Raw genomic sequence first — 23,352 nt, 5'->3', positions numbered from 1 at the left:
AAGGCGCGGGGAGCCGCAGGGAGGTGGGCGATGTGGGACCCGCATGGACGGGGAGGGTGTGCCTGGGATTAACACTGTCAGCTGTGCGGTTGTACGTGTGTGAAAGGGAGTTTGTTGTTCACGGGACTGAGTGTGGGCAAAAATCATGGGAATAATGGAGCTGTCTGAATGACTCCATGAACGTGTGATCGTAACTTTGTGGGGCTTGTGTGTGACACGGAGTATGGTGAGACATGTACACACATATATACGTATAGTGAGAGAGACTGGTGTCTGCACACACGTATATGTAGAGATTGATGGCAGGGGAGAGCCTGCAGTGTAGAAAATCCGTGGATTATGTGCCTGCCTTCCTGTGTGTCTTGGTGTATGATGTTCGTGAGCAGGTAAGTAGGTACCCAAACCACTAGGCTGCTTACGGCGCCCTGGTGGCTTGAGTGAGGCACATGCCCGAGAGGGTCTATGCAAACACCTCTCTGTGTCTCCACAACTGAATCTGAGTTCAGGAATTGTCTGTATGTCCGTGTTTGAAGCTCTGTGTATCTGTGTGTATGCTGTGTGCAGGTGCGTGAATCTCTGGCTGGCCGGGCAAGGTGTTGGGGGAAGTGGGGAAGGAGATGATAGGTCCACAGTGAATCCCAAGAGTGTGTGTGTGTGTGTGTGTGTGTGTGTGTGTGTGTGTGCGCGCGCGCGCGCATGCGTGCCTGGAGGAGGTGATGGGCATGTAATGGAGAGCTAGCTGCTTGCAGGACCTTATAAGTGCGGGAAAGGTGTGTCATGGGGGTAACTGCAAAGAGATAGCCTGAATGTGAGTGATTTGGGATTTGGTTATCTTTTCACTAGTGAGGGGGGACAGAGTTTCTGTGTGTGTTGGCTTTTTTTCCCAAGAGGAAAATACACCAGTGTGTGGGATTATATTTCCAAGAGGGGAGAGCATACATGTGTTGTTTCTGAAAGAGTATGTGGGTGTGCGTGCACGAGCCTGAGTAAGTGTGTTGCGTTTTTTTTTTTTTTTTTTAAGATTTTATTTGAGAGAGAGAATGAGCCAGGGGAAGAGCAGAGGGAGAGGGAGAAGCCTATTGTGGGACCCAATTCTGGAACCCCTGGATCATACTTGAGCTGAAGGCAGGCGCTTAACTGAGCCACCCAGGCACCCTTGGATTAGGTTTTTTGAAAGGAAAATGTGGATGTGTAGGATTGTATTTTTATTTTTTAGAGGAGAAAGAGAGTGTCCTGTATGTCTTGCTTCAGAGAAAATGTATATTATGTTTTTAAGAAAGAAAGGAGTGTGCATGTTGAGCCGTCTTCTTGTAGAGGGGAGTGTGTGTGTGTACGAGCAGGTGTGTTTCTGAGAAAGTACGTATATATTGCACTGCATTTGAAAAAAGAAAGAGCAGGTATTCAGTTTCTGAGAGGAGGAGAACGTGTGTGTCGCATTGTGTATTTAAGAAGGGAGGGTGTGCGTGTGTTGGGGTCTGTTTCTGGGAGGGGAGTGAGTGTGCTTGTGTGTGAATACAGAGGCTACAGAGGCTCCAGCAGCTGTGTCATTGACTTTGTCACCTACATACAACCACATAAAGTGCCACACATGAGACCCCCACCCATTAGCATCTAGGCCTCAGACTCTGAGCTGTCACAGGGCTAGTGTGACATCCATGGGCCGTGCCTGTCACACGTGTGTCCCAACATGCCTTGGGCTGGCGGAGCCTGTCTGCAGTGGAGGGTGGAGTCCTTGTTCCCTTGGGATCCATCAGGCCCTGGGAGCTGACACACAGGCACCCCCCCATCCCCCTAAATCTAGAGGGCTCCTCTGCTTCCAGTGCCCCAGCCCCTTGGCCCTCTCCTCCGGCCCCACCCCTCCAGCCCCAGTGGTCCGACTGGTTCCCAACAAAAACACCCTAAGAATGAGCTCACGGAGAGGCCGCCTCCACATGCCCCGCCCCACACACCCAGCAGAGGCGTGTGCCTCCAGTCCAGGTCACACGGGGAGTCCTGGGGCCAGGTATCTGGGGCCCTTGGGATAGACAGGGCTGGCCAGGTGAGCTGAGGGCAGGTGAGAGGCCACGAGACCACTGGTTGCCCCAGATTTTGAGTGGCCCTCAGGGCAGGGCCCATGGCTGAGGACAGGCAAAGCTAGACTAGAATGTTTCCAGTTGCCAGCTGGCTGGGATGGGTGCGGGACAGGGAGCCGGCCAGGGTGAGGAGGGACTGATGGGCCTGCTTGCCTGGCCCTGACCCCCCAATCCCTGCTACCCACCCCAGGAACAGCAATGTCCGTGCAGGTGGCAGCCCCTGGAAGTGTGGGGCTGGGCCCGGAGCGCCTGAGCCCCGAGGAGCTGGTGCGGCAGACGCGACAAGTGGTGCAGGGGTTGGAGGCCCTGCGAGCAGAGCACCATGGCCTGGCCAGGCACCTGGCGGAGGCGCTGGCAGGACAGGGCCTGGTGGCTGGCTTGGAACTGCTGGAAGAAAAGCAGCAGGTGGTGAGCCACGCGCTGGAGGCCATCGAGCTGGGACTGGGCGAGGCCCAGGTATGGGGGGGGGAGCAGCTATCCAGCCATGGGGGGGGAGGCTCAGAGCTGGGAGGAGGCCCGGGATGAGGGAGGCAAGTATGTAGGGGGTGATGAGCCTGGAGCAGGGGAGGCCTAGGGGAGCCAGGCCTGGGGAGGAGGGGTTCTAGGCTGGAAATGGGATCCCTGGGTGGCATTAGGGGGTCCTTTTGTGTGACAGGAGCCCCTGAACCAATGGCATCCATCTATAGAACTGTAGATTCTAGGGAGATGTTGGGGTCACATGGGTAGGATATGAAGTGGCCCTACACGTGATTTGTGTGCCTGAATGAAATCAGAAGGGTCCCTGGGTGGGGTTTGGGTGTGCCCTTGGGAGTTTCTGCACATCCTCAGAGTCACTTGGAAGGGCCAAGAGTTGGGGTGCTCTGGCATGACATGAGGCCCTGGGTTGGGCCAGGGACTGCCTGGTAGGAGAGGGACTGGGCCCCTGATCCCCGGCCCCCTGCAGGTGCTGCTGGCCCTGTCCGCGCACGTGGGCTCCCTGGAGGCGGAGAAGCAGCGGCTGCGAGCGCAGGCCCGGCGGCTGGCCCAGGAGAACTCGTGGCTGCGGGAGGAGCTGGAGGAGACGCAGCGGCGCCTCCGGGCCAGCGAGGAGGCCGTGGCCCAACTGGAGGAGGAGAAGAGCCACCTGGAGTTCCTGGGGCAGCTGCGCCAGTATGACCCCCCTGCCGAGAGCCAGGTGCTGCAGGGCTGGGCAAGCCAGGGGGCCCCCATCCTCCTTAGATCCCCCACAGACCTGTACCACTCCATGGAGCCCCCAGTGCCCTAGACCCTCCAAAGAAGCCCTAGACCTTCGACAGGGTTCCACAACCCCCAGACTCAGTAAAATTTCCACAGAAGCCCTCCCAGCTTCCACAAAATCCCCAGATCTTCCCCAAGCCCTCAGAAACCCCCCTCAAACTCGGAGGTCCAGGACCCTGGTCTCTAAAGCAAACTCCCAGCCCTCTTTGACTCCTCACTTTCCTGCCCTCTGCAGCGGCCTGAATCCCCTCCTCGACGAGACAGCCTAACCCCCCTGTTCTCCAGCGAGGAGGAAGAGAGGAAAGGTGGGTGTGGGGGAGCACGCAATTGTTGGGCCACTCGGCCACGGAGGATAAGAGGCTGAGGCCGGGGAGGGACGGAGACCCAAGGTGGATGTCAGGGCAGGGCGGCAGGAGCATGAGGCAAGGGGCCGGGCCAGGGCGCATGACAGCCGAGGCTGGAAGCTGTGAAACCAGGCGTGCCACAGCCGCACCCGCCAGGCGGACCCCGCGTTCACATCCCATGAACCAATCTCCAAGGTCAGTGCGGGGATCCGTCATCCCAGGGACCAATGGGCCAGTGAGGCAGCTATAGCCCTGGAGTATGTTCCTCTTTTTGGGGATGGGAAGGGTGGGAGGCTGGCAGTGACCTGATGTCCATCTGCCACTCGCAGGCCCTGAGGCAGCGGGGGCGGCAGCGGCTCAGCAGGGTGGCTACGAGATCCCAGCCCGCCTTCGGACCCTGCACAACCTTGTGATCCAGTACGCAGGGCAGGGCCGCTACGAGGTTGCTGTGCCACTGTGCCGCCAGGCCTTAGAGGACCTGGAACGGAGCTCGGGCCACTGCCACCCCGATGTGGCCACCATGCTCAACATCCTGGCGCTGGTGTACCGGTGAGGGCTGCGGCCGGCCACGGACCCATTGCTGGGGGCAGGGGAGCTGGCGTCCCACTCTGCCAGCATGGGGCACCTGGATTGGTGGTAGCAGGGGGTGTCGACAGGGATCTGGAGAAGCCAGTGATCCAAGCAAGGAGTCAGACAACCATAGGCAAGAGACCTGTGGGGGCTGGAGGCTTGACAGCAAAGGGACCCTGTGCCAGACTTGGAAAGTGTGGCTCACAAGCGACCATGGAAGGGCGCCTGCCACCCAGGCTTGGCCCGGCAGGTGCTGCCCCAGCATGTCTGACCCCCCTCCATCCCTGGGCCACATCACAGGGACCAGAACAAGTACAAAGAGGCCACAGACCTTCTCCATGATGCCCTGCAGATCCGGGAGCAGACACTGGGCCCTGAGCACCCTGCGGTGAGTGGGGGCCCAGGAGTGAGGGCCGTGGGGTGGAGCCTACCGCCCCTGACCTGCCTCCCCGACCCTGCAGGTGGCTGCCACCCTCAACAACCTGGCTGTGCTCTACGGGAAGCGCGGGCGGTACCGGGAGGCGGAGCCCCTCTGCCAGCGCGCCCTGGAGATCCGCGAGAAGGTCCTGCCTCCTGCCCAGCCCCCACGGAGTCCCTAGGCCACCGGCCCCTCCCATCTGATCCTGATGTGCTCAATTCACTGGCTCCGGGGTTGCAACCCTGATCCTATGATGTCCTTCCCATCTGATACCGTGAGGCCTCAGTTTGAGCCTCAATGATCCAATCTCGCAACCCACTACCCTTGACCTTCTGTGAACTTCCCCAATCTTGACTCTGATCCTTTGTAGAAATCACCTCATATGCCCCCCAACCCAGTCCTAACCTTCTAATCCCATGTGACCAGCCTGATCTTGACCCGATTAATCCCCAGTTTGTGTCACTTCCACCCTCTGGCTCACAACCTAATGTAACTCTCCCCACTGATCCTATGAACCTTAACTCATGACCCCTATTATGGCTACAGGCATCCTGTGGCTCACTGATGCCCCCACCCCTAGGTCCTGGGCACCGACCACCCAGACGTGGCCAAGCAGCTCAACAACCTGGCCTTGCTGTGCCAGAACCAGGGCAAGTTCGAGGAGGTGGAGCAGCACTATGCCCGAGCCCTGAGCATTTATGAGGCCCTGGGAGGGCCCCACGACCCAAATGTGGCCAAGACCAAGAACAACCTGGTGAGGGCCCTGGGGCTGACTGCCAGGGGCTCCCCTGGAGAGGCACCCACTGGCTCAAGGGTGGGATACCCTGGAGCCCTCTGCTGAGCTCCCAGTGCAAGAGTCCCCAAAGACCTGGCCTCTGAGCTGGGCCCCAACTGGTGAGCTTGCTCAGCACAGCTAGAACATAGAAAAATCAGGAAACACACAAGTTGGTGGGGCCAGATGACCGTCTCATATTTATTGAGCTCTGGACCCCCTTTCTTAATACTTTCCCTATACTGTCCATTTCTTAAAGGACACTAGGAGGTAGATGCTCCTGTCACCCCATTTTGCAAATGAGGAAACTGAGGCACAACGGTGGTATCACTAGCCCAAGGTGGAGCAGGAACCAATCACCTGCCCTAGGTCATGAGGGGGGAGAGGGAGAGGATATGCCTGGGGAGCTCCAGATCTGAGCCTCGATCACCCACCCTCCCCGCAGGCCTCGGCCTACCTAAAACAGAACAAGTACCAGCAAGCAGAAGAGCTGTACAAAGAGATCCTGAGCCGGGAGGACCTGCCTGCTCCCCTGGGTGAGCCCCCGGCCCCTCCCCCCTCAGGTGACATTCTCAGTGTCTCCATTGCACTGTCCCCTCTCTGTTCCTAGGAGCCCCCAACGTGGGCACAACTGGTGATGCAGAACAGGTGAGGATGGAGGAGGGGCTTCGCTTTGGCTCCTGGGGTGGGGAGCAGATGAGAAGGGGGGACTGACCGGTGTCCCTGGCGCCCTCCCCAGACCCTCCGTCGGAGCAGCTCCTTCTCCAAGATCCGTGAGTCCCTAAGGCGTGGAAGTGAGAAGCTGGTCTCCCGTCTCCGAGGCGAGGGGGTGGCAGGGGCAGCCGGGTGAGTGTTCAAGTGGGGCAGCAAAGAGCCCCGAGGGCTGCAGCCTCTGCAACCCACCCCGCTCCCTGTCCTATTCCAGAACCTTCCAGGGTTCCCATCTCCTCTGCCACACAGTCAAAGCCAGTGTCAGGGAAGTCCTCCCCAAAGTGTGAGGCAGACACTCAGACTCATCCTCCCACCCTCCCCTTACAGGATGAAGAGAGCCATGTCGCTCAACATGCTGAACACAGATGGTCCAAAGGCTGCTGGGACCCAGGTGAGAGGGGACAGGGGCACCTGGGGCAAGGATGGAGTAGGAGGCCATGCTGGCAGGCCCAGAGGCAAGGGAGAGGTGGGTAGGGTCAGAACGGACAGGTTCTAGCTGGGATAGAGACGGGAGGGACGAGCCAGCAGCGAGGATGCTAGGGGGTAGGCCCTTGTGGCGACCGAAGCACAGCTGTATCCTGCCCCTTGCCGATCCCCTGCCGTGTCCACAGTTCCCCCATCAGCACCTGAGCGAGGCCGCACGGACCCTCAGCGCCAGCACCCAGGACCTGGGCCCCCGCTGAAGCTGACAGGACAGTGTGGCTGCTGCTTCTCAGAAAGGGGGGGAGGGGACGGCCTTCTGTCTCTCCGAGTTGCCCCCACACCTCCTGGGGGGCACCCTCTGTACGGGGCTTCCCTGCGATTAAAGGCTGTAGACTTGGAAGCCAGGAATGTCTGCCTCAGCTTTCCTGTAAGGACCCGAGGCCACCTCCAAGCCGCTGGGACCCAGGGCCAGGTAAGACTCCGGAGTCACCACAAACACCTTTTATGGCCCTGTCCCCACCTGGAGCTACAGCTGCTGAGCAATCTGCTCTATCCTCCGCAGCGTCTCTTCTGATTCCAGCTGCTCCAGGCTAAGCAGGGACAGGCCCAGCTGGTCCTCCTGGAGGGGAGAGAGGGCCAGATGGCTGTAGCGATTCCCCGCAGGCCCCACTGGGACACAGGGGCACAAGACCTGAGAGCCTTGACAGGAGGCGGCCTGCACAGAGGCATGGGCAGGACGCTGGAATCTGGAAACGCCCATCTAAGGGGGAACAGCCTATCCCTGTAAGCAGCCAACCAGTTTCCAAGTCCGAGGAGGACTGGCTGTGCCCCAACCCCATGGCCCCAGACCTGGCGTGTGGGCACACATACACACACCCCTGTTGAGGGCAGGCTAGGGTTGGAGCCTGAGGAAAAAGAAAGTCAAGGGGCCTTCCTGAAGGAGGAGCTGAGCCTGGGAAGGTGAAGGAAGTGAGCACAGGCCACGTCAGCTCACCCGGTGGAATGGCTGAGCCATCTGCCTCAGGAAGTACTTGGCAACCTGGACTCCCTCGTCAACAGTCAGGTTGAGGTTGGCATCAGTGAGGTGCTCCTGGATCCAGCGAGGCAGTTTCCCACGCTTGTCTGCCCGGGCAAACCGCTTTCAGGAAGAGGGCAAGGAAGAGAGGGAAACATCAGGACCCTGGGGGTGGGGGTGGGCATGGCCCAGGAAGAGCCTGGCAGGCAGAGGCCCCTATGCACACACCTTATCAGCAAAGACCATGAGGCCATAGTCCGTCTTGCCCCGAATGGCACGACCCACACACTGGGCTGCGTGGCGCATGGCATCGAAGGTGAGGAAGTCATTTTCTCGGATCTGGAACTGGTCACGTAGGTACTCCAGCCGTGCCTGCCCGGAGAAGAAACCAGAGTGGTCCCCCTGCCTCCTCCACCCAAGTCCCAGGAGGGCCCAAGAGGCCCAAACATCCTTAGCAACTGCACGTGCTGCTCACCTTAAGAATACGGCTCTGGGTGTAGACGTAGGGGACACCGAACATGATGACAGCCCGCCCGTAGTGGTGCACTGGGGGAGCGAGCACAGGAAGGGGAGCAGGGTTACCAGTGTGGTGCACTGGAGGGGCCAACTTTGCAGGGCCCAGAAGGTTGTGCTGTTCGAGTGGGGAAAAGCATGGGCATGCTTCGAGGGCCCAGCTGGGTGCCCAGGGATAGAGAGGAGGGGAGGGGAGGTCCCTGTGTGCCCAGGCTGTGTCTGTGTGGAAGGGGGGGTCCCGTGTGAACAAACAGCTAGAGCTCCAGGCAGGCACCTGGAAGGGGAGAGCCTGTCCACTCACCAAAGTCAATTCCCTCGGACACTTTGCCTCGGGCCACTGACAGCAGGATGGCTCCACGGCCATTCTCACAGGCCTGGGGAGGGGAGGCCAAGACAGGAGACACATGCTCAGAACTGCCTCCTTCGGGCCCTCTGCACACAGTCTCCTAGGGCACCCTCCCACACCCCCACCCACCTCCTGGTACTTCTCCAGGGCAACGCTGGTCTCAGCCCCATCTTGGGTCTCAATGAAGAGCAGCTTATTCCTCTGGATGTTTTCAAGAATGCCCTAGGGAAGGACAGACAGCAGGCAGGTCAGGCTGGGGGTTGGTACAGGCATCCTGGCTAAAGTCAACTCTGCCCCGATTCCCATGCTATAGACCACTTGTCTTCCCAGGCCTTGGCAGGCCAGTAGAAACTCGGGGAGGGAGCGGGGAGGTGGTATAGGCTGAGGCTGGCCTCACTCCTTGCGGGAAGCTCTGCAATCCAGGCAAGAACCCACCCCTGCCCCCCATCTTTCAGATAAGTGGGGCAGGCAGAGCGCTCAAGATGGCCAACTGGGACACTCCGCCCCTCCAGCTGGTGGTTAGTGGAGGGGCTGATGGAGGCCAGGCCACGGCTGCCCAGAGATTTCAGTGACCCCACACTAGCCATGCGACATTGATCAAGGACAGACGCTGGGACAGAAGGTACAGAAACACACCCCCACAGCGATGGGTCACCTGTACCATTCAGGGGGGCAAGTGCTTTCTAGTGATTAGCCAAGTTCTCTCCTCTCACCCTTAACAAGCACCTGCTTTCACCCACCCAAGAGCTGGGCCGTGGTGCCCTAGAAGCAGACATGTCACGGCAGGCCCCTCCCACACTCCCATCCTTGCAGCCACCCAGGGCCTGGCTGTGGTGAGCCCCATTTCCAGAACGCTCTATGACCTCACCCCTGCACTGTCCCACAGGGGCTCTTAAGTTTTTAACCGGGATGTGGGAGGAAGGGGGGGACCAGGGTATGATGCTGTTTATTCTTTGAACTGTTCAGATGTTTTAGATCCATGTTACCACTTAAAACACAAGACAGACAAAGCCAACACACAGAGGAACAGAGCCAAGAACAGAGGAGAGTGGGGCCTTCCTGGAGAGCAGGTGGCTGGGCTTACCTGCTCATACCAGGAAGCCACGGTGCTCTCCATGTACTGGTAGCTGGTGAAGAAGGCCACGATGCCATCAGGGACAACAGCAGACATCTCCAGCAGGAGGTTCCCATAGTTCCGGATCACCGCTAGGGGTGGGGAGGTAGGGGTCAGAGTGTGCCTGGGTCCTGCTCCCTACTCCCTCGTCAGAGCTTTCCTAACTAATGCCCTGTCTTGAACTTGGAGTTCCTAGAAATCCCAGAGGCCACCAGTAGGGCTGTTCACATACTTTCCACTTCTCTTTCTGGCCTGAGAGAACTGCACCACCCCACCCCACCCCCCGCCCCTGAAGTTAGGCGTGGCCATGTGACTCGACCTAGCCAATGAAATGCATGAAGTGGCTATGTGTCACTTCCAGGTAAACCCTCGTGAGGCCCAGCACCATTACCAGGATCCTTGCCGTCACAATTTAGGGGACGTGGTAAGGGTTCCTGGAGTGAGAAACCACGGGGCAGGCCCCCACCAGTCCACAGTGTCACATACTGTGAGCAAAAAGTAACCTCTGTGTCAAGCCACTGTAATTTGGGGATGTTTGTTACTGCAGCATGACTTAGCCCACTGATACACCTCCCCTCTCAGGAGCCACACAAACCACCATGAGCAGCATACCAATATCTTCCCGGGTCTCAAATTTAGAGCTAATGGCCACCTGGTCATTGCCACGACCAATGATCTGCAGAGAGCAACAGACGTCACAATAAGCAAACGATAAGCAAACAGCACCATTCTGATGCGTTAGCTGCCTGCCGGTGCCAGGCTGAGCTTTTTATAGACACAATGTCATTGAGTGAACCCTCAGCTCCCCTGTTATCTGCACTGCACGGATGGATGACCTCAGGCCCAGATGTGAGCTGCCTGCCTGCCCAAGGTCACGTGGCAAATCAAGGGCAGAGCCGACACTGAACCCAAGTCTGTCTGTGTTGCTAACCAGCAAATATGTGTTACTGGCCTCAGCCTCCCAGCCACACAGTTCCAGAAGAAAGGGTTCCACCACAACCTCACCAACCGCCAGCCACAGGTGCACCTCCCCTTCCCCCCCTCCCCCCCCCCAGCAACTCCACAAAACCATGATGCAGAATGTGGCCGTCACCAGTCCACAACCCCTGAAGGGCAATTCCAAGACCCAAGGAACTCCAGATATTTAAGTTTGGTGCAAACTCCTATAGTGGCAAAATCTGCCCTGACCTGAGTCTATTCAGAGTCCTGACTTACCTCCCTTAGTTTGACGTTTCAAAACATGTTCCTGCTGAAATAAAACTTTCACTGGAGGGAGCTGCCCAGACCCCACTGGGGATGTCACATACTGTACAGCATGTGGTTTGTCTTTAAAATCTGGAAAATTCTCAATTCTAAAATACATCTGGCCCAAGGGATTCAGATAAGGAATTAAGGGCTCATGTTACGATGCCTGTTTTACAAAGGAGGCTGAGGCAGAGAAGGGTCATCATCAAGGTCATGACCAGATGATGAACCAGGCAAAGCCCACATTAACCAAGATGCTGACTGAGGGCCGACTGGTGCCAGGCTCTGGGCCACATAAGCATCTTGTATCCACTATCTCACTATCACCTCAACCGCCCTGGGAGGTCAGGGAGGATGCATCCCCATGTTACAGGTTAGAAACTGAGGCTTGGGGAGTCAGACCCACAGGAAGCAGTAGCATCAAGCCCAGATCTATCTGAATCAAAGCCTATGCCCTCAGGCTAATACTCTCCTGCCTGAGCAGCCTGAGAGGGAACAGGAGGACGAGAGCTGACACATCTCCCCTGGCCCAGCATCCACCCTCTCCCACGCACCATAGGGCAGAGGCAGACCCGGGCCAGCGTCATGGTGAAGGTTGCCATGGTGACGGGGTGGAAGTCCAGAATCTTGGGGTAGATGTCCAGTGGGGACAGCGTCTATAGCAGGGACAGCAGGAGGGATCTTAGCAGGACCGGGCAGAAACCAGGATCCCCATAGTAGAGGACTGGGAGTTTAGGGCAGATAAGGGTCCTCACCCCAGATGTGATGATGACAGACTGGAAACGCTCAAACACGGGTTTGATGGCCAGTGAAGCATCCATGCAGCTATAGGAAGCAGAGGAGGGTGGTGAGGACCATGCTTGGGCCCCCGTGGTCTGTTGACAGCCTCACACTGCGGTTGGGTCTCACCTGAAGTGCAGGATGGGGTTGGCAATGGTGGGGGTCCTGTCATCAAAGGGCTCGATGATGATGGTGAAACCTACAACCGGGTGAGATTCCAGGTCACCGGTCATAGCCAAGCCCACTTGTCTATTACCTCCTCCCCCCATTAGTGATTGGGGCCAACCACCAGTTGCTCAAGCTTAAAACCCAGTCTTTGGGAGTCCAAAGTACACCCCAACCTGCCCGCTTCTCCCAGGGCTGACATCCACTCAGGGAGCATCATGAGCAGAGAGCACTAAAGGTTTACTCCTCAGACACTCTCAAGGCTCTAAGAACCCACACCACCACTCAAGCCAAAGCCTGGAGCCTTCCATGATCATGGTATCTAAGCCATGGGTCAAGCTCTGCCTCCAAAGCCTATCTGCAATCTGACCACTGCCCCCACTCCCTCCCCCACTATCACCTCTAGCCTGGACCATTGCAGTCACCTCACTGGGCATCCAGCTCTTGCTGCCCCTGCTCCCCTCCCAGAAGCAGAGGGACCCTGTAAAATTCTGATTCAGGTCACATCCCTGCCCTGCTCAGAAGCCCTGCACAGCTCCCCATACTCCTTCCGGAGTCCAAAATTATCTGCGAGAACCCGCCACGCTGACCCATTTTCTCCTAGCTCACAGGCCTCCTAAGTTTCAAAAACCACCAGGCTCACTCCACCCCAGGGCCTTTGTACTTGCTGGCCTCACAGCCTGAAAAGCTTCCCAAGGCAGCTGGTTCCATTTGGTCATTTGGAACTCAGCTCAAATGTCAGCACCTCAGGGCTTCCCTGGCCATCCTGGCCACTGCAGGCATGCTCCAACATGGCAACATTTTTCTTGTGAAAAAGTATCCCTTTCTGGAATTATCTTTTTTATTTGAGTCTTTGTTACTTGTCTTCTCCTCTACAGTGTAACTGCCAGGAGATCAGGAATGGGGTCCCTCTTGGTTTCTGCCACTTCCTCAGTGCTGGGCAGGACCCATTTGTTGAAAAAAAAAAAAACCAAAAACACAGGTGGGGATGCCTGGGTGGCTCAGCGGTTGAGCATCTGCCTTCGGCTCAGGTCTTGATCCTGGGGTCTCAGGATCCAGTCCCACACTGGGCTCCTTACAGGGAGCCTGCTTCTCTCCCTGCCGCTCTCTCTCATGAATAAATACAAATAAAATTTTTCTTAAAAATAGGCAAATGAGGGATCCCTGGGTGGCGCAGCGGTTTGGCGCCTGCCTTTGGCCCAGGGCGCGATCCTGGAGACCCGGGATCGAATCCCACGTCAGGCTCCCGGTGCATGGAGCCTGCTTCTCCCTCTGCCTGTGTCTCTGCCTCTCTCTCTCTCACTGTGTGCCTATCATGAATAAATAAAAATTTAAAAAAAAAATAGGCAAATGAATGAATTCACATATTCAATTTTACTTAATTAAAAAAAAAAAAAAAGTTGGGATGCTTGAGTGGCTCAGTGACTGAGCGTCGGCCCTTGGCTCAGGGTGTGATCCTGGAGTTCCGGGATCGAGTCCCACATCGGGCTCCTCACAGGGAGCCTGCTTCTCCCTCTGCCTGTGTCTCTGCCTCTCTCTGTCTCTCATGAATAAATAAATAAAATCTTAAAAAAAAAAATCCTCTGTGCCTGGCCCTGTACTGGGGACACAGTGGGAACCATGACATCTCTGGCCCTGCCCTCTCAGGGCTCATAGTCCTGTCCCCAGAGAGTGACCACTCAGAGTAGACAGAGCTGGAACAGGAGAGCCAAGAGGAAGAGACACACCCTGGGGGGTCAGGGAGGACCTCCTGGAGAAGGGAACATTTTTAACAAGCCAAGAACTGAAGGATGAGTAGGAGGTAGTTGGGGGCTAAGGAATATCGGGATAGACATTCCAGGCAGAAGAATGTGAGGTGTTGGTGGACAGGGAAGTGGGCAGAAGAGGAGAAAGCCAGCCCCAGAAGGAAGAAGGGGAAGGACAGGGGGATGGACACGGAAGGAAGCTTCTAGTGGGACTTGCTGCTGATGGATGCTGATTTGGGGGACAGCCTCTCTATCCTCTAGGCTGGGTACAGGGTATCAGGAAGCCTGACCTGGTTTCCAGGATAGAGTAGTAATCCCCAGGGATCAGACTGAGCCCTCAGCCAGTTTAATGCTAAGGAAGGGGAGGTAGTGCTGACCAGTAAAGTCTCTGGTCCCCTCTCCCTGGCACCTGAGTGCTATACTCAGCTCCTTGTCCCCTCCCTGCCATGCCTTCCTGCCCCCCCAATCCTAGGTACCAGGTCCCACATCTCTCTCCAGCCCCTCTCATCCTCCCATCCTGCCTCAGGTCCCTGCCTCTGCTCTTCCCTTGCTTGGAATCTTCCATGGCTTCCCACTTCCCAGAAGTAGAAGGGCCAACTCCTTACCACCATACCCTACAGTGTAAGTGACCCCACAGAGCTTCTCTGGCCTCGTCCCCCATCCTACTCCATTCTGCAGCCAGAGGGAGCCTCTGAAAATATACATCTGAGCACAAGGCTTCACTAGCTCAAGGACTATCTGTGGAACCTCACTGTACTCGAAACAAAACCCAAACTCCTGAGCCCAGCCCTACAAGGTCCTGAAGGTCCCAGTCCCAACCCCCTGGACTCTGCTGGGATCCTGATTCCAGCTGCCAGGGGGCCTGGCAGAGGCAGGAGATGAGCTTACCCTTGGCATAGGTGCTGACGAGGGTGGCGAAGTTAGCGAGGAGGGTGAGGGGAGAGAAGTCCGCAAGATCGGCAATCTCCAGGGTGTGCAAGAGGGAGCGGAGGCGTTCGGCACAGAATCTGGGGCGGAAGCCATGTGGGGTCAGGTCAGTCCCTCTCTACCCACTGTCAGCGCGCGGCCACACACGCCTCCCCAGGTGACTGGGTGCTCCATGAGGAGAGACTGGAGCCGTTTCAGTCACCAGTGTCTCCTCACCGTACAGCTGCATGTCCTACAGAGCCACGGCCAGATGATGGTGTATACAGAGCAGTGACCATACATCGAGTCACATGGAAACATGTCCCATGTGGTCACACAATCTCACGCAGGCTCTTGGTTCAAAGAGGAGACCCAGAGCTACACCCAGAATCCCAGTCACAACCCGAACCTGCATGGCCACACATACACTCACACCCAGGACCCCTCCCACTGCATCAGTCACACTCGGCCACCCTGGTGACACATACATTCAGAGAACCACACATTCACAGGGTACAATCCCACACACCCTTCATGGACACACACACACAAGGTCACCCAGTCACAAACACCGACAGTCAGGCTTGAGGCTGTCACCCTTCAAGGAGGGCAGGTCCTAGAACAGGAGCGCCTGGTTTCAGAGCCAGGCAGACGGTCAGAGTTTTAGAACCAGACTCCGGACATCACTGCTTCAAGTCCATCTTCTCTGTGCCCACATCCTGGCTGGATCAGGCACCTCCTGGGGGGTCCCCCATCCCCGCCGTACCACTCGAGGTCGTCCTAATCTGGGGACAGGTCTGTCTCCCCAGTGGGCTCTGAGCCCCAGGAGAGCAGAGTCCAACATGGTCTTGGTCACAGAGCAGAGGCCCCAGCACAGAGCAGGTGCTCAGAGAACATGACTAAGATCCCATCCTTGCCCTCGCAAGTCTCTCATGAAGAGGGACAGATGAAGCCACCCCAAGGGCCGTCCCACCCCAAGATGCAGGACAGCCAGGGGCTTCGGAGAGCCCTAGAGGCCTGGCTTCAGACAACTACCCCACGAGGTGCCATGTCACCCTGGGTGATAGCTTCCCGTCTCTGGGCCACACTGTCCTCATCCACAGCCAGGGACGCTGCACAGAGATTCCACAAGCTACGGAACGTCTAGCACTTGGCTCATCATCGGTGCCTAAGACGTAAGGGAGTTACTTCTATCACTGCTTTCTCATTTAACCACCACAGAAACCAGAGAGGAAAGGTGGTAACGCCCTATCCATTCAACAGAGGAGGAAGCTGAGGTTCAGAGGAGACCCAGGACTTCTCCCAAACAGCAGAGGAACAGGACAGAAGGCCCCACCCCACTGCCAGGTCCATGCTCTGCCTTTTCTGTGCTGGGGAGACCAACCCACCCCCCGCCTGCCTGCTGGGGTGTTCCTGCCTGCAGGCTTCTGGGGGACATGAGAAGCACTGGTAGGAGGAGACAGGGGTCCAGGGGATCCACAGCATTTCTCAGCCCTCAGCTCCCACCCTGCTGGGTCTTGTCAAGAGCCCCCCTCCGGGCTGCCCCCTCCCCTGCCATTGTAATACTTGAGCTCTTACAGGACCCCTGGGGGACCCTCTGTTAGTAGTCCGAGGGGCCCCCCGTTGGTCAGTAGTCCCTCCACCAAGTGCTCCTCAGGTAAGCTGAGGAAGCCACGGGATCCTTCCACATCCCACACTGGCAACATGGTGGCCCCGGGCACAGAGGGCCTGGGGTCTGCTCCACCCCCCACGGGGACCCAACACCCCTAGCTGCCATGGGGCCACACCTGAGGGGCTTGCGCTGGATGCACACACGCTGGGCCAGGCCGCTGAGGAAGGCAGGGGGGCTCTCCTGCACCACGTGCTGTACCCGCAGCCGCCACTTGACGTATTCCAGCAGCCGCCGTAGGAAGCCCAGGAAGTGTTCAGCCGTGCGGATGGAGCCGGGGACCGCCTCTGTGGGAAGAGGGGATCAGCCACCATGGGGTGGAGGGGGGGAGCGGGACAGGGAGCGGTGGCGGGAGGAAGCATCGGCTCACCCTGTAGCACCTCATCAGGAAGCACGGGGTTGGCCAGGTGGGCATCGGTCTCCCGGGCAGCACTGGCCTCCCGCAGCCCCTCTACCAGGCGTCGGTACTCCTCCCGCAGACGCTGCTCATCTGTCTCCTTGATCCTGTGGTGGGGGAGGGGGGAGTTGGGTGTGGGAAGAATGGGGGATATTTGGGGGCAGAGGTGGTCACTAGAACAGGGCTGGTCCCGGGGGTAAGTCAGGAAGAACACAGGGCCCCAGGAAAGGCGTGGGGCCAGGGGGCAGGGGAAGGCAACAGGTCATGCAGCCCCGCTGAGCCCACCTGAGCACCGTCTTCTGTAAGGTCTCCAGGTTGCCCTGGCAGCGGTCAAGGGTCCGGCGAGTGATGTTGACACTCATCGAGTCGATGCAGACATTGTCTGGAGCAGAGAGGGGAGAAGGCCGAGCTCAGTCAGGCAGCTGGAGCAGCGGAGCAGCAGCCAAAGGGGCCGGCGTCATCTTGAGGCCTGCCTTCCTGACTCACCAATGTTGTGGGCCTCATCAAAGACCACGACAGCCTTCCGGGCCAGCTCCTTAGACACCAGCTCTGCAATCTTGGGGTCCAAGAGGTAGTGGTAACTGTAAACCACCACATTGGCGTGCAGGATCTAGGGGGCCGAGGAGGGCAGGGTTAGCCCAGCCTACCTGACAGCACCCTGCCCTGCCGCCCGCTGCCTGCACCCCACCTCATCACCCCCTCGTGGGCCCAGAGAGGCAAGGCGAGACAGACACGGGCAAGGCAGAGATATAAGCTAATGGACAGAGACAGAGGGACACGCAGGCAGGCAGGCAGGCAGGCTGTTAACCCACACACCTGCCCCTCTGCCCGGCCCCCACCAGCCTCCTCACCGAGTAGCGGGCAAGGAAGTATGGGCACCAGCCCTGGCGCTGCCCCAGGGCCTTCAGGTCATCCAGGTTGTAGATCCCAGCAGGGAGGGGCACCTGGCGCCCATGGACATCAAATTCCTGGGGGGCAAGAGGGTACCTGGGGGTCAGGGAGGTATGCCGTTGCCACCGTCTTGCCCTTCCCTCCCTGAACACAGTCGGCAGGCACCTCGTAGAAGCGGCAGTGGGGCAAGCTGGAGTCCTGCTGGTACTGCGCCCGCACGTACGAGGCTGTGAGGCTGTGGCATTTCCCGTCGACATCTTTCCCAAAGCGCAAGGGCATCACCTGGGGGGACGAGGATTGGGGGGGTCATAAGAACCATTCCTTGAACCTGGGTTTCTATACCTGCCAGCTAGATGGAAGAGGGGGGCTGTCCTGTTCCGTCTGGGGTAAGAATGAGGAATTTTGGGGGAAACTGAAACCTCAACTTGTTACATTATTAAACAGTTAAGACATTTGGGAACTTAGACCCCGGGAGTGTAAGAGCAGTGTTGGACTCTTACACTGATCTTGGAGTTGTGAGTTCGAGCCCCATGTTGGGTGCAGAAATTACTAAAAAATGAAATCTTAAGGCGGCCTGGGTGGCTTAGCAGTTTAACGCCTTCAGCCCAGCGTAGGATCCTGGAGACCTGGGATCGAGTCTCACATCAGGCTCCCTGCATGGAGCCTGCTTCTTCCTGTGCCTGTGTCTCTGCCTCTCTCGCTCTCTCATGAATAAATAAAGAATAAAATATAAAAATTAAAAAATAAAATAAAATCTTGGGGGGGCTCCAGCTGCACAGGCGCACCTGGCCCTCCACAAAAAAAAAATAATAAAAAAAAAAAGAAAAAAATAAATAAAATCTTAAAAAAAATAATACAGAAAACAAATTGGTGGTTGTCAGAGGTCAGGGGGTAAGGGTGAAGGGGATCAAAAAGTACAAACTTCCAGTTATAAAATAATTAAGTCCTAGGGATGTAATGCAACAAACAGCATGGGAGCTATAGTTCATAATACCACAATGCACATTTGTAAGTTCCTAAGGGAGATCTTAAAAGTTCTCCTTATAGGGATCCCTGGGTGGTGCAGCGGTTTGGCGCCTGCCTTTGGCCCAGGGCGCGATCCTGGAGACCCGGGATCGAATCCCACATCGGGCTCCCGGTGCATGGAGCCTGCTTCTCCCTCTGCCTGTGTCTCTGCCTCTCTCTCTCTCACTGTGTGCCTATCATAAATAAATAAAAAAAAATTTAAAAAAAAAATTTAAAAAAAAAAAAAGTTCTCCTTATAAGAAAAACAATTTTTGTAACTATGTTAAGTGACAGATATTAACTAGACTTACCGTGATCGTTTTGCAATATATACAAATACCGAATCATTACACTATACACCTGAAACTAACATTATATGTCAATTTTACCGGATTAAAAAAAAAAAAATCAAGCCTTAAAGAATGTTTAGCATGTAGATTAAGGATAACTGCTTCATCCTTCTAAACGCCAAAACACCCAGAACCTTGGCAAATCTAAGAATCAGAGGAGGTTCTATGGAATGGTTTGAGAGCCCTTGCCCTGCCCTGCCCCCTCCGAGGTTCTATGGGTGACACTCTCACAGCCCAGGACTGTCCTTTCTCACAACAAAACCTTTGCCTTCACCAAGGGGCAGGCTCTGAGGCTGCTGACCCTCCCTCTCCCTTCTCTTTTCATCACCTGCCAAGGCCTGTGCTACTATAATTATCACCCATCACATCCACCGTTTCTCATATTCTTACAATTCATGTTATAGAATATATCTTCCGTGAGTTACCGTAGTTTTGTAACATAATTTAATACCAATATTCTATGTGTCATATGTTATTATATATATTAGTATCACGATAATTTCTAATGTTGTTTTACTATTTTGTACATGCTTAGGGCTATACATGCATTTTCTCACCCAATCTTTTTACTTATCAAGATATAAATGGATATGAAACACTGTATTGGGATCCCTGGGTGGCGCAGCGGTTTGGCGCCTGCCTTTGGCCCGGGGCGCGATCCTGGAGACCCAGGATCGAATCCCACGTCGGGCTCCCTGCATGGAGCCTGCTTCTCCCTCTGCCTGTGTCTTTGCCTCTCTGTCTCTCTGTGACTATCATGAATAAATAAATAAAATCTAAAAAAAAAAAAAAAAAAACACTGTATTACTTGCAGATGTACAACATAATGATTCAGTACTCACAAATATTGCAAAATGACCACCACAGTTAAGGCTAGTTAGTATCCATCACCACAGAGTTACAATTTTTTTCCTCTTTTTTTCTTTTTTGAAGTAAGCTCTACACCCAACACGGGGCTTAAACTCATGATCTGGAAATGAAGCATCGCATGCTCTACCAAATGAACCTGCCAGGCACCCCACAATTTCTTACGATGAGAACTCTTTTTACTTTTTAAATTATTTTTAGAGAGAGAGATGAAGACAGAGACAGAGAACACGAGTAGGAAAGAGGGCAGAGAAGAGAGGGAATCCTGAAGCAGACTCCCTACTGAGCATAGAGCCCAATGTGGGGCTCAATCCCAAGACCCCTGAGATCATGACCCGAGCTGAAATCAAGAGTGATCCCCGGGTCCTGGGATCAAGTCCTATATCGGGTTTCCTGCATGGAGCCTGCTTCTCCCTCTGCCTGTTTCTGCCTCTCTGTGTGTCTCTTATGAATAAATAAATAAAATCTTAAAAAAAAAAAAAAAGCCAGGGGATCCGTGGGTGGCTCAGTGGTTTAGCGCCTGCCTTCAGCCCAGGGCATGATCCTGGAGACCCGGGATCGAGTCCTGCATTGGGCTCCCTGCATGGAGCCTGCTTCTCCCTCTGTCTGTGTCTCTGCCTCTCTCTCTGTGTGTGTCTCTCATGAATAAATAAATAAAAATCTTTAAAAAAAAAAAAAAAAAAGCCAGATGATTAACTTACTGAGCCATACAGCCATCTGCGTATGATGAGAATTTTTAAGACCTACTTTTTTAGTGACTTTCAGATATACAATAGAGTATTAACTATAGTCACCATGCTGTACAATACATCCCATACCAATTTGTTTTATAACTGGAAGTTTGTACATTTTGACCCCCTTTGCCCATCTCACCCTCTCTCCTCTTGTCCAGTCTTATCAACTGTATAAAGCAGGTAATTATCCCCATATTACAGACAGGAAGACTGAAGCTCCACTATAAAAATCACCTAAGAATACACAACTATTAAGTTTCAAAGCCAAACAAGCTGGAGTGCAAGACTCCAGGAACTGCCTTTTTAACTTCTCTAAGGCTGGGGAAAAGGTGTGTTTGTTTGGGCCACCTCATCAGGAGTCAGAATTTGATGTGTGAGAAGTCTGTGACTGTCTGAGAGATCTGGTCTTGGGGATTTAGGACTCTGGTTGGATGGAGGCTTAGGGCAAGGGGAGAAATGGGCACGCACCTCAGGATGAATACACAGGTTCTTCCGGGAGCTCAGAGCAAGCCCCAAAAATGGCAGCTTCTCACCCTCCTGCTTCTCATAGAAGTTGAGCAACTTTCGCAGCTCTTCAATGACCTGTTCCAGTCAAGGATGGAGGGGGACTCCAGCATAAGACCCTGCCCAGCCTGGTCCTTCCCCAGCTTTCCCAACACCCCCTGAAAGCTATGAGGGCAACCACCCGGGGTCCAGCAAGTCCTGTGGGAGTGGCGGAGCCCCAGGATGGCCCTGGCTCACCTTCTCAATCTCAGGCACAGTTCTTGAGCAGTAGATGAGTTTAGTCACTTCCAGTGGATATGCCTGCCAGTGACAATGAGCTCAGCCCCTGTTGGGACCCCTTTACTCTGCTTCCCTCCCTGGGCCCAGGGGGCACTTACCCTCTGGTATGCCATGATCAGTGCCAACAGGGACACTGTCTTCCCAGTGCCTGAGGGCATCTCCAGGACTCCATGACCCTAAGTGTTGAGAGAGACAGATCTTCAGGGATACAAACTCTGGGGACCACTCCCAGAATGCCACCATCTTGAAATATAGAGACAACAGCAGGTAAAAAGCTAGGCCCCAGGGGCAATGGGTTTGAACCCCACTTTTGCCACCTCATTGTTGAGTGGTCTTAGGCAAGTACCTTCACCTATCTGGCCTCACCTCACCTCTAAAATGGGCCAAGGGATTCCTAGCTGGCTCAATCGGAAGAGCATGTGACTCTTGATCTCAGGTTTTCAAGTTCAAGCCCCATGTCAGGTGTAGAGATTACTTTAAAAACAAACTTTAGGGCAGCCCCGGTGGCGCAGCAGTTTGGCGCCGCCTGAAGCCCGGGGTGTGATCCTGGAGACCCGGGATCGAGTCCCGCGTCGGGCTCCCTGCATGAGGCCTGCTTCTCCCTCTGCCTTTCTCTCTCTTTCTCTCTAGGTCTCTATGAATAAATAAATAAAATCGTAAAAAAAATAATAATAATAATTGTCTTTAAAAATAAAAAAAAAATAAAAAAAAAAAACTTTAGGGGCACCTGGGTTGCTAAGTCAGTTAAGCATCTGACTTCAGCTCAGGTCAAGATCCCAGGGTCCTGGGATACAGCCCCTCATCCCTGCTCAGTGCGGAGCCTACTTCTCCCTCTCCCTCTGCCCTCCCCCGTGCTTGGGTGTGTGCTCTCTCCTCTCTCTCTCTCAAATAATTAAAATATTAAAAAAAAAAAAAAAAAGAAAACATTTTAGGGCAGCCCTGGTGGCTCAGCGGTTTAGCGCCACCTTCAGCCCAGGGCATGACACTGGAGACCCAGGATCCAGTCCCACATCAGGTTCCCTGCATGGAGCCTGCTTCTCCCTCTGCCTGTGCCTCTCTCTGAGATCTCTGTCTCTCATGATTAAATAAAATCTTTTTTTTTTTAAAAAGTTAAAACTAAAAAAATAAATAAAACTGGGCTCATAAGTACTTCTTCAGATCATGACTAAGGACTAATGAGAAACTGAGGGTTGAATATTTGGCAAAATAACTGATTTGTAGCAATCCATTTTTTTTCTTTAACTTAGCAAATAAGTTACAGCACTTACTCTGTGCCTGGCACCACTTCTAAGATTCCATCCAGTTTTCTTAACCTAGGCTCTACCTTTGGGGGCCAGATAATACCCGGTTGTGGGGGGCTGAACTGCGCACTGCAGGATGTTTAGCAGTGTCCATGGTCTCTAACTACGGGATGCCACTAGCATTCCACTCCAATAATATGACAACCAAGGCACGGTCTCTGCGGCGGGGGGGGGGGGGGGGGGGGGGTGTCAAAATCATCCCGGGTTAAGTTACTGAAATTAACCCACATAACCTTCCCCGTAACCTCCGAGAGTAGGCAATCATACTAAGCCCGTTTTACAGAGGTGAAAACTGTGAAACAGGGAGACGAAGGGCTTCACCCAAGGGCACACAGCTGTGGGTCGAGGATTCCAACCCAGACAGCCGGCTCCCAGGCGCGCAGCCTTTGATAAACGTCAGGTGCTGCTATCACGAACTATCCTTTTAGGTAACCGGAGGTCTGGGAGCGGGCCGGGCCCCCACCTTGGCGTCCAGCGTGCGCTTGAGCTCCAGCATGTAGGAGAACTGCTCCGGGTAGATGTAGTCGTAAGGGAAGTAGACCAGCAGCCCGTCCACGTTGAGCCTGGCGGCGGGGGCGGCCGGGTCAGTGCCCCGTCCCGCAGCCCCTCCCCAGCCGCCACGCTCCCCTGCCGTGGGGCCCGGAGGGGTCACCTGCGGGCGCCGGCCCCCCCACCACCACCCGGGCGCCCCCCAGTTTCCTAGGAGCCTCGGGTCCCTCCGGCATCACCTCGCTGACCGTCCCCGTTACCGCCCCGCGGGTCCCCGCGGCGATCCCCACCCCACTCCCCCAGCACCCCCTCGCCCCGCCGGGACCCCGGCAGCGCCGCCTGGGCCTCCCCAACTTCTTAGCCTGCCCCCCGCCCGACCCCCACCAGCCGGCTCGCGAGGGGCGAACCCCAGACCCCCCTCACTTCATGGCGCCGGGCGCTGCGAGAAGCGGCGTCGACCCGCCTCCCTCATAAATATTCAGAAAGCAGGA

The 23,352-nt window shown here is 55.5% G+C and overlaps 2 protein-coding genes across 10 annotated transcripts in view; one reads left to right on the top strand and one right to left on the bottom strand.

Moving 5' to 3' along the window:
• The window catches only part of KLC3 (kinesin light chain 3), a 19,183-nt gene extending 12,229 nt beyond the window's left edge, over positions 1-6,954 (top strand). For 5 of the 6 annotated variants that reach the window (XM_038528590.1, XM_038528588.1, XM_038528589.1 and 2 more), the window contains exons 2-12: positions 2,263-2,528; positions 3,016-3,246; positions 3,544-3,613; positions 3,982-4,201; positions 4,523-4,610; positions 4,684-4,785; positions 5,221-5,394; positions 5,858-5,948; positions 6,023-6,060; positions 6,152-6,258; positions 6,451-6,954. In XM_038528590.1, coding sequence (XP_038384518.1) covers positions 2,271-2,528; positions 3,016-3,246; positions 3,544-3,613; positions 3,982-4,201; positions 4,523-4,610; positions 4,684-4,785; positions 5,221-5,394; positions 5,858-5,948; positions 6,023-6,060; positions 6,152-6,258; positions 6,451-6,619 — 1,548 coding nt within the window. In that variant the 5' untranslated portion in view covers positions 2,263-2,270 and the 3' untranslated portion in view covers positions 6,620-6,954. The remainder of the gene's footprint in view (positions 1-2,262; positions 2,529-3,015; positions 3,247-3,543; positions 3,614-3,981; positions 4,202-4,522; positions 4,611-4,683; positions 4,786-5,220; positions 5,395-5,857; positions 5,949-6,022; positions 6,061-6,151; positions 6,259-6,450) is intronic. The other variant, XM_038528587.1, reaches the window with a different exon arrangement.
• On the bottom strand, positions 5,586-23,352 carry ERCC2 (ERCC excision repair 2, TFIIH core complex helicase subunit). 4 transcript variants are annotated; one of them, XM_038528582.1, is made up of 24 exons: positions 23,285-23,352; positions 22,836-22,935; positions 21,170-21,247; positions 21,030-21,092; positions 20,757-20,870; positions 17,498-17,614; positions 17,293-17,409; positions 16,928-17,051; positions 16,727-16,823; positions 16,415-16,548; positions 16,163-16,331; positions 14,358-14,476; positions 11,689-11,758; positions 11,535-11,604; positions 11,334-11,435; positions 10,147-10,210; positions 9,505-9,626; positions 8,550-8,642; positions 8,376-8,448; positions 8,037-8,107; positions 7,790-7,933; positions 7,541-7,684; positions 7,067-7,165; positions 5,586-6,193 (listed from the first exon to the last, which is right to left on the bottom strand). In XM_038528582.1, the coding sequence occupies exons 1-23, from the start codon at positions 23,287-23,289 to the stop codon at positions 7,073-7,075; spliced, it is 2,283 nt and encodes a 760-aa protein (XP_038384510.1). In that variant the 5' UTR covers positions 23,290-23,352; the 3' UTR covers positions 5,586-6,193; positions 7,067-7,072. The 4 variants fall into 4 exon arrangements, with proteins under 4 accessions (XP_038384510.1, XP_038384509.1, XP_038384511.1 ...); XM_038528581.1 differs by having other exon boundaries at positions 5,586-7,165; XM_038528583.1 differs by lacking the exon at positions 23,285-23,352 and adding an exon at positions 23,246-23,264 and having other exon boundaries at positions 5,586-7,165.

Source organism: Canis lupus, chromosome 1 (genome assembly GCF_011100685.1).
Source record: "Canis lupus familiaris isolate Mischka breed German Shepherd chromosome 1, alternate assembly UU_Cfam_GSD_1.0, whole genome shotgun sequence".
Taxonomy (NCBI): domain Eukaryota; kingdom Metazoa; phylum Chordata; class Mammalia; order Carnivora; family Canidae; genus Canis; species Canis lupus.
This window is presented reverse-complemented; position numbering and strand designations above follow the sequence as displayed.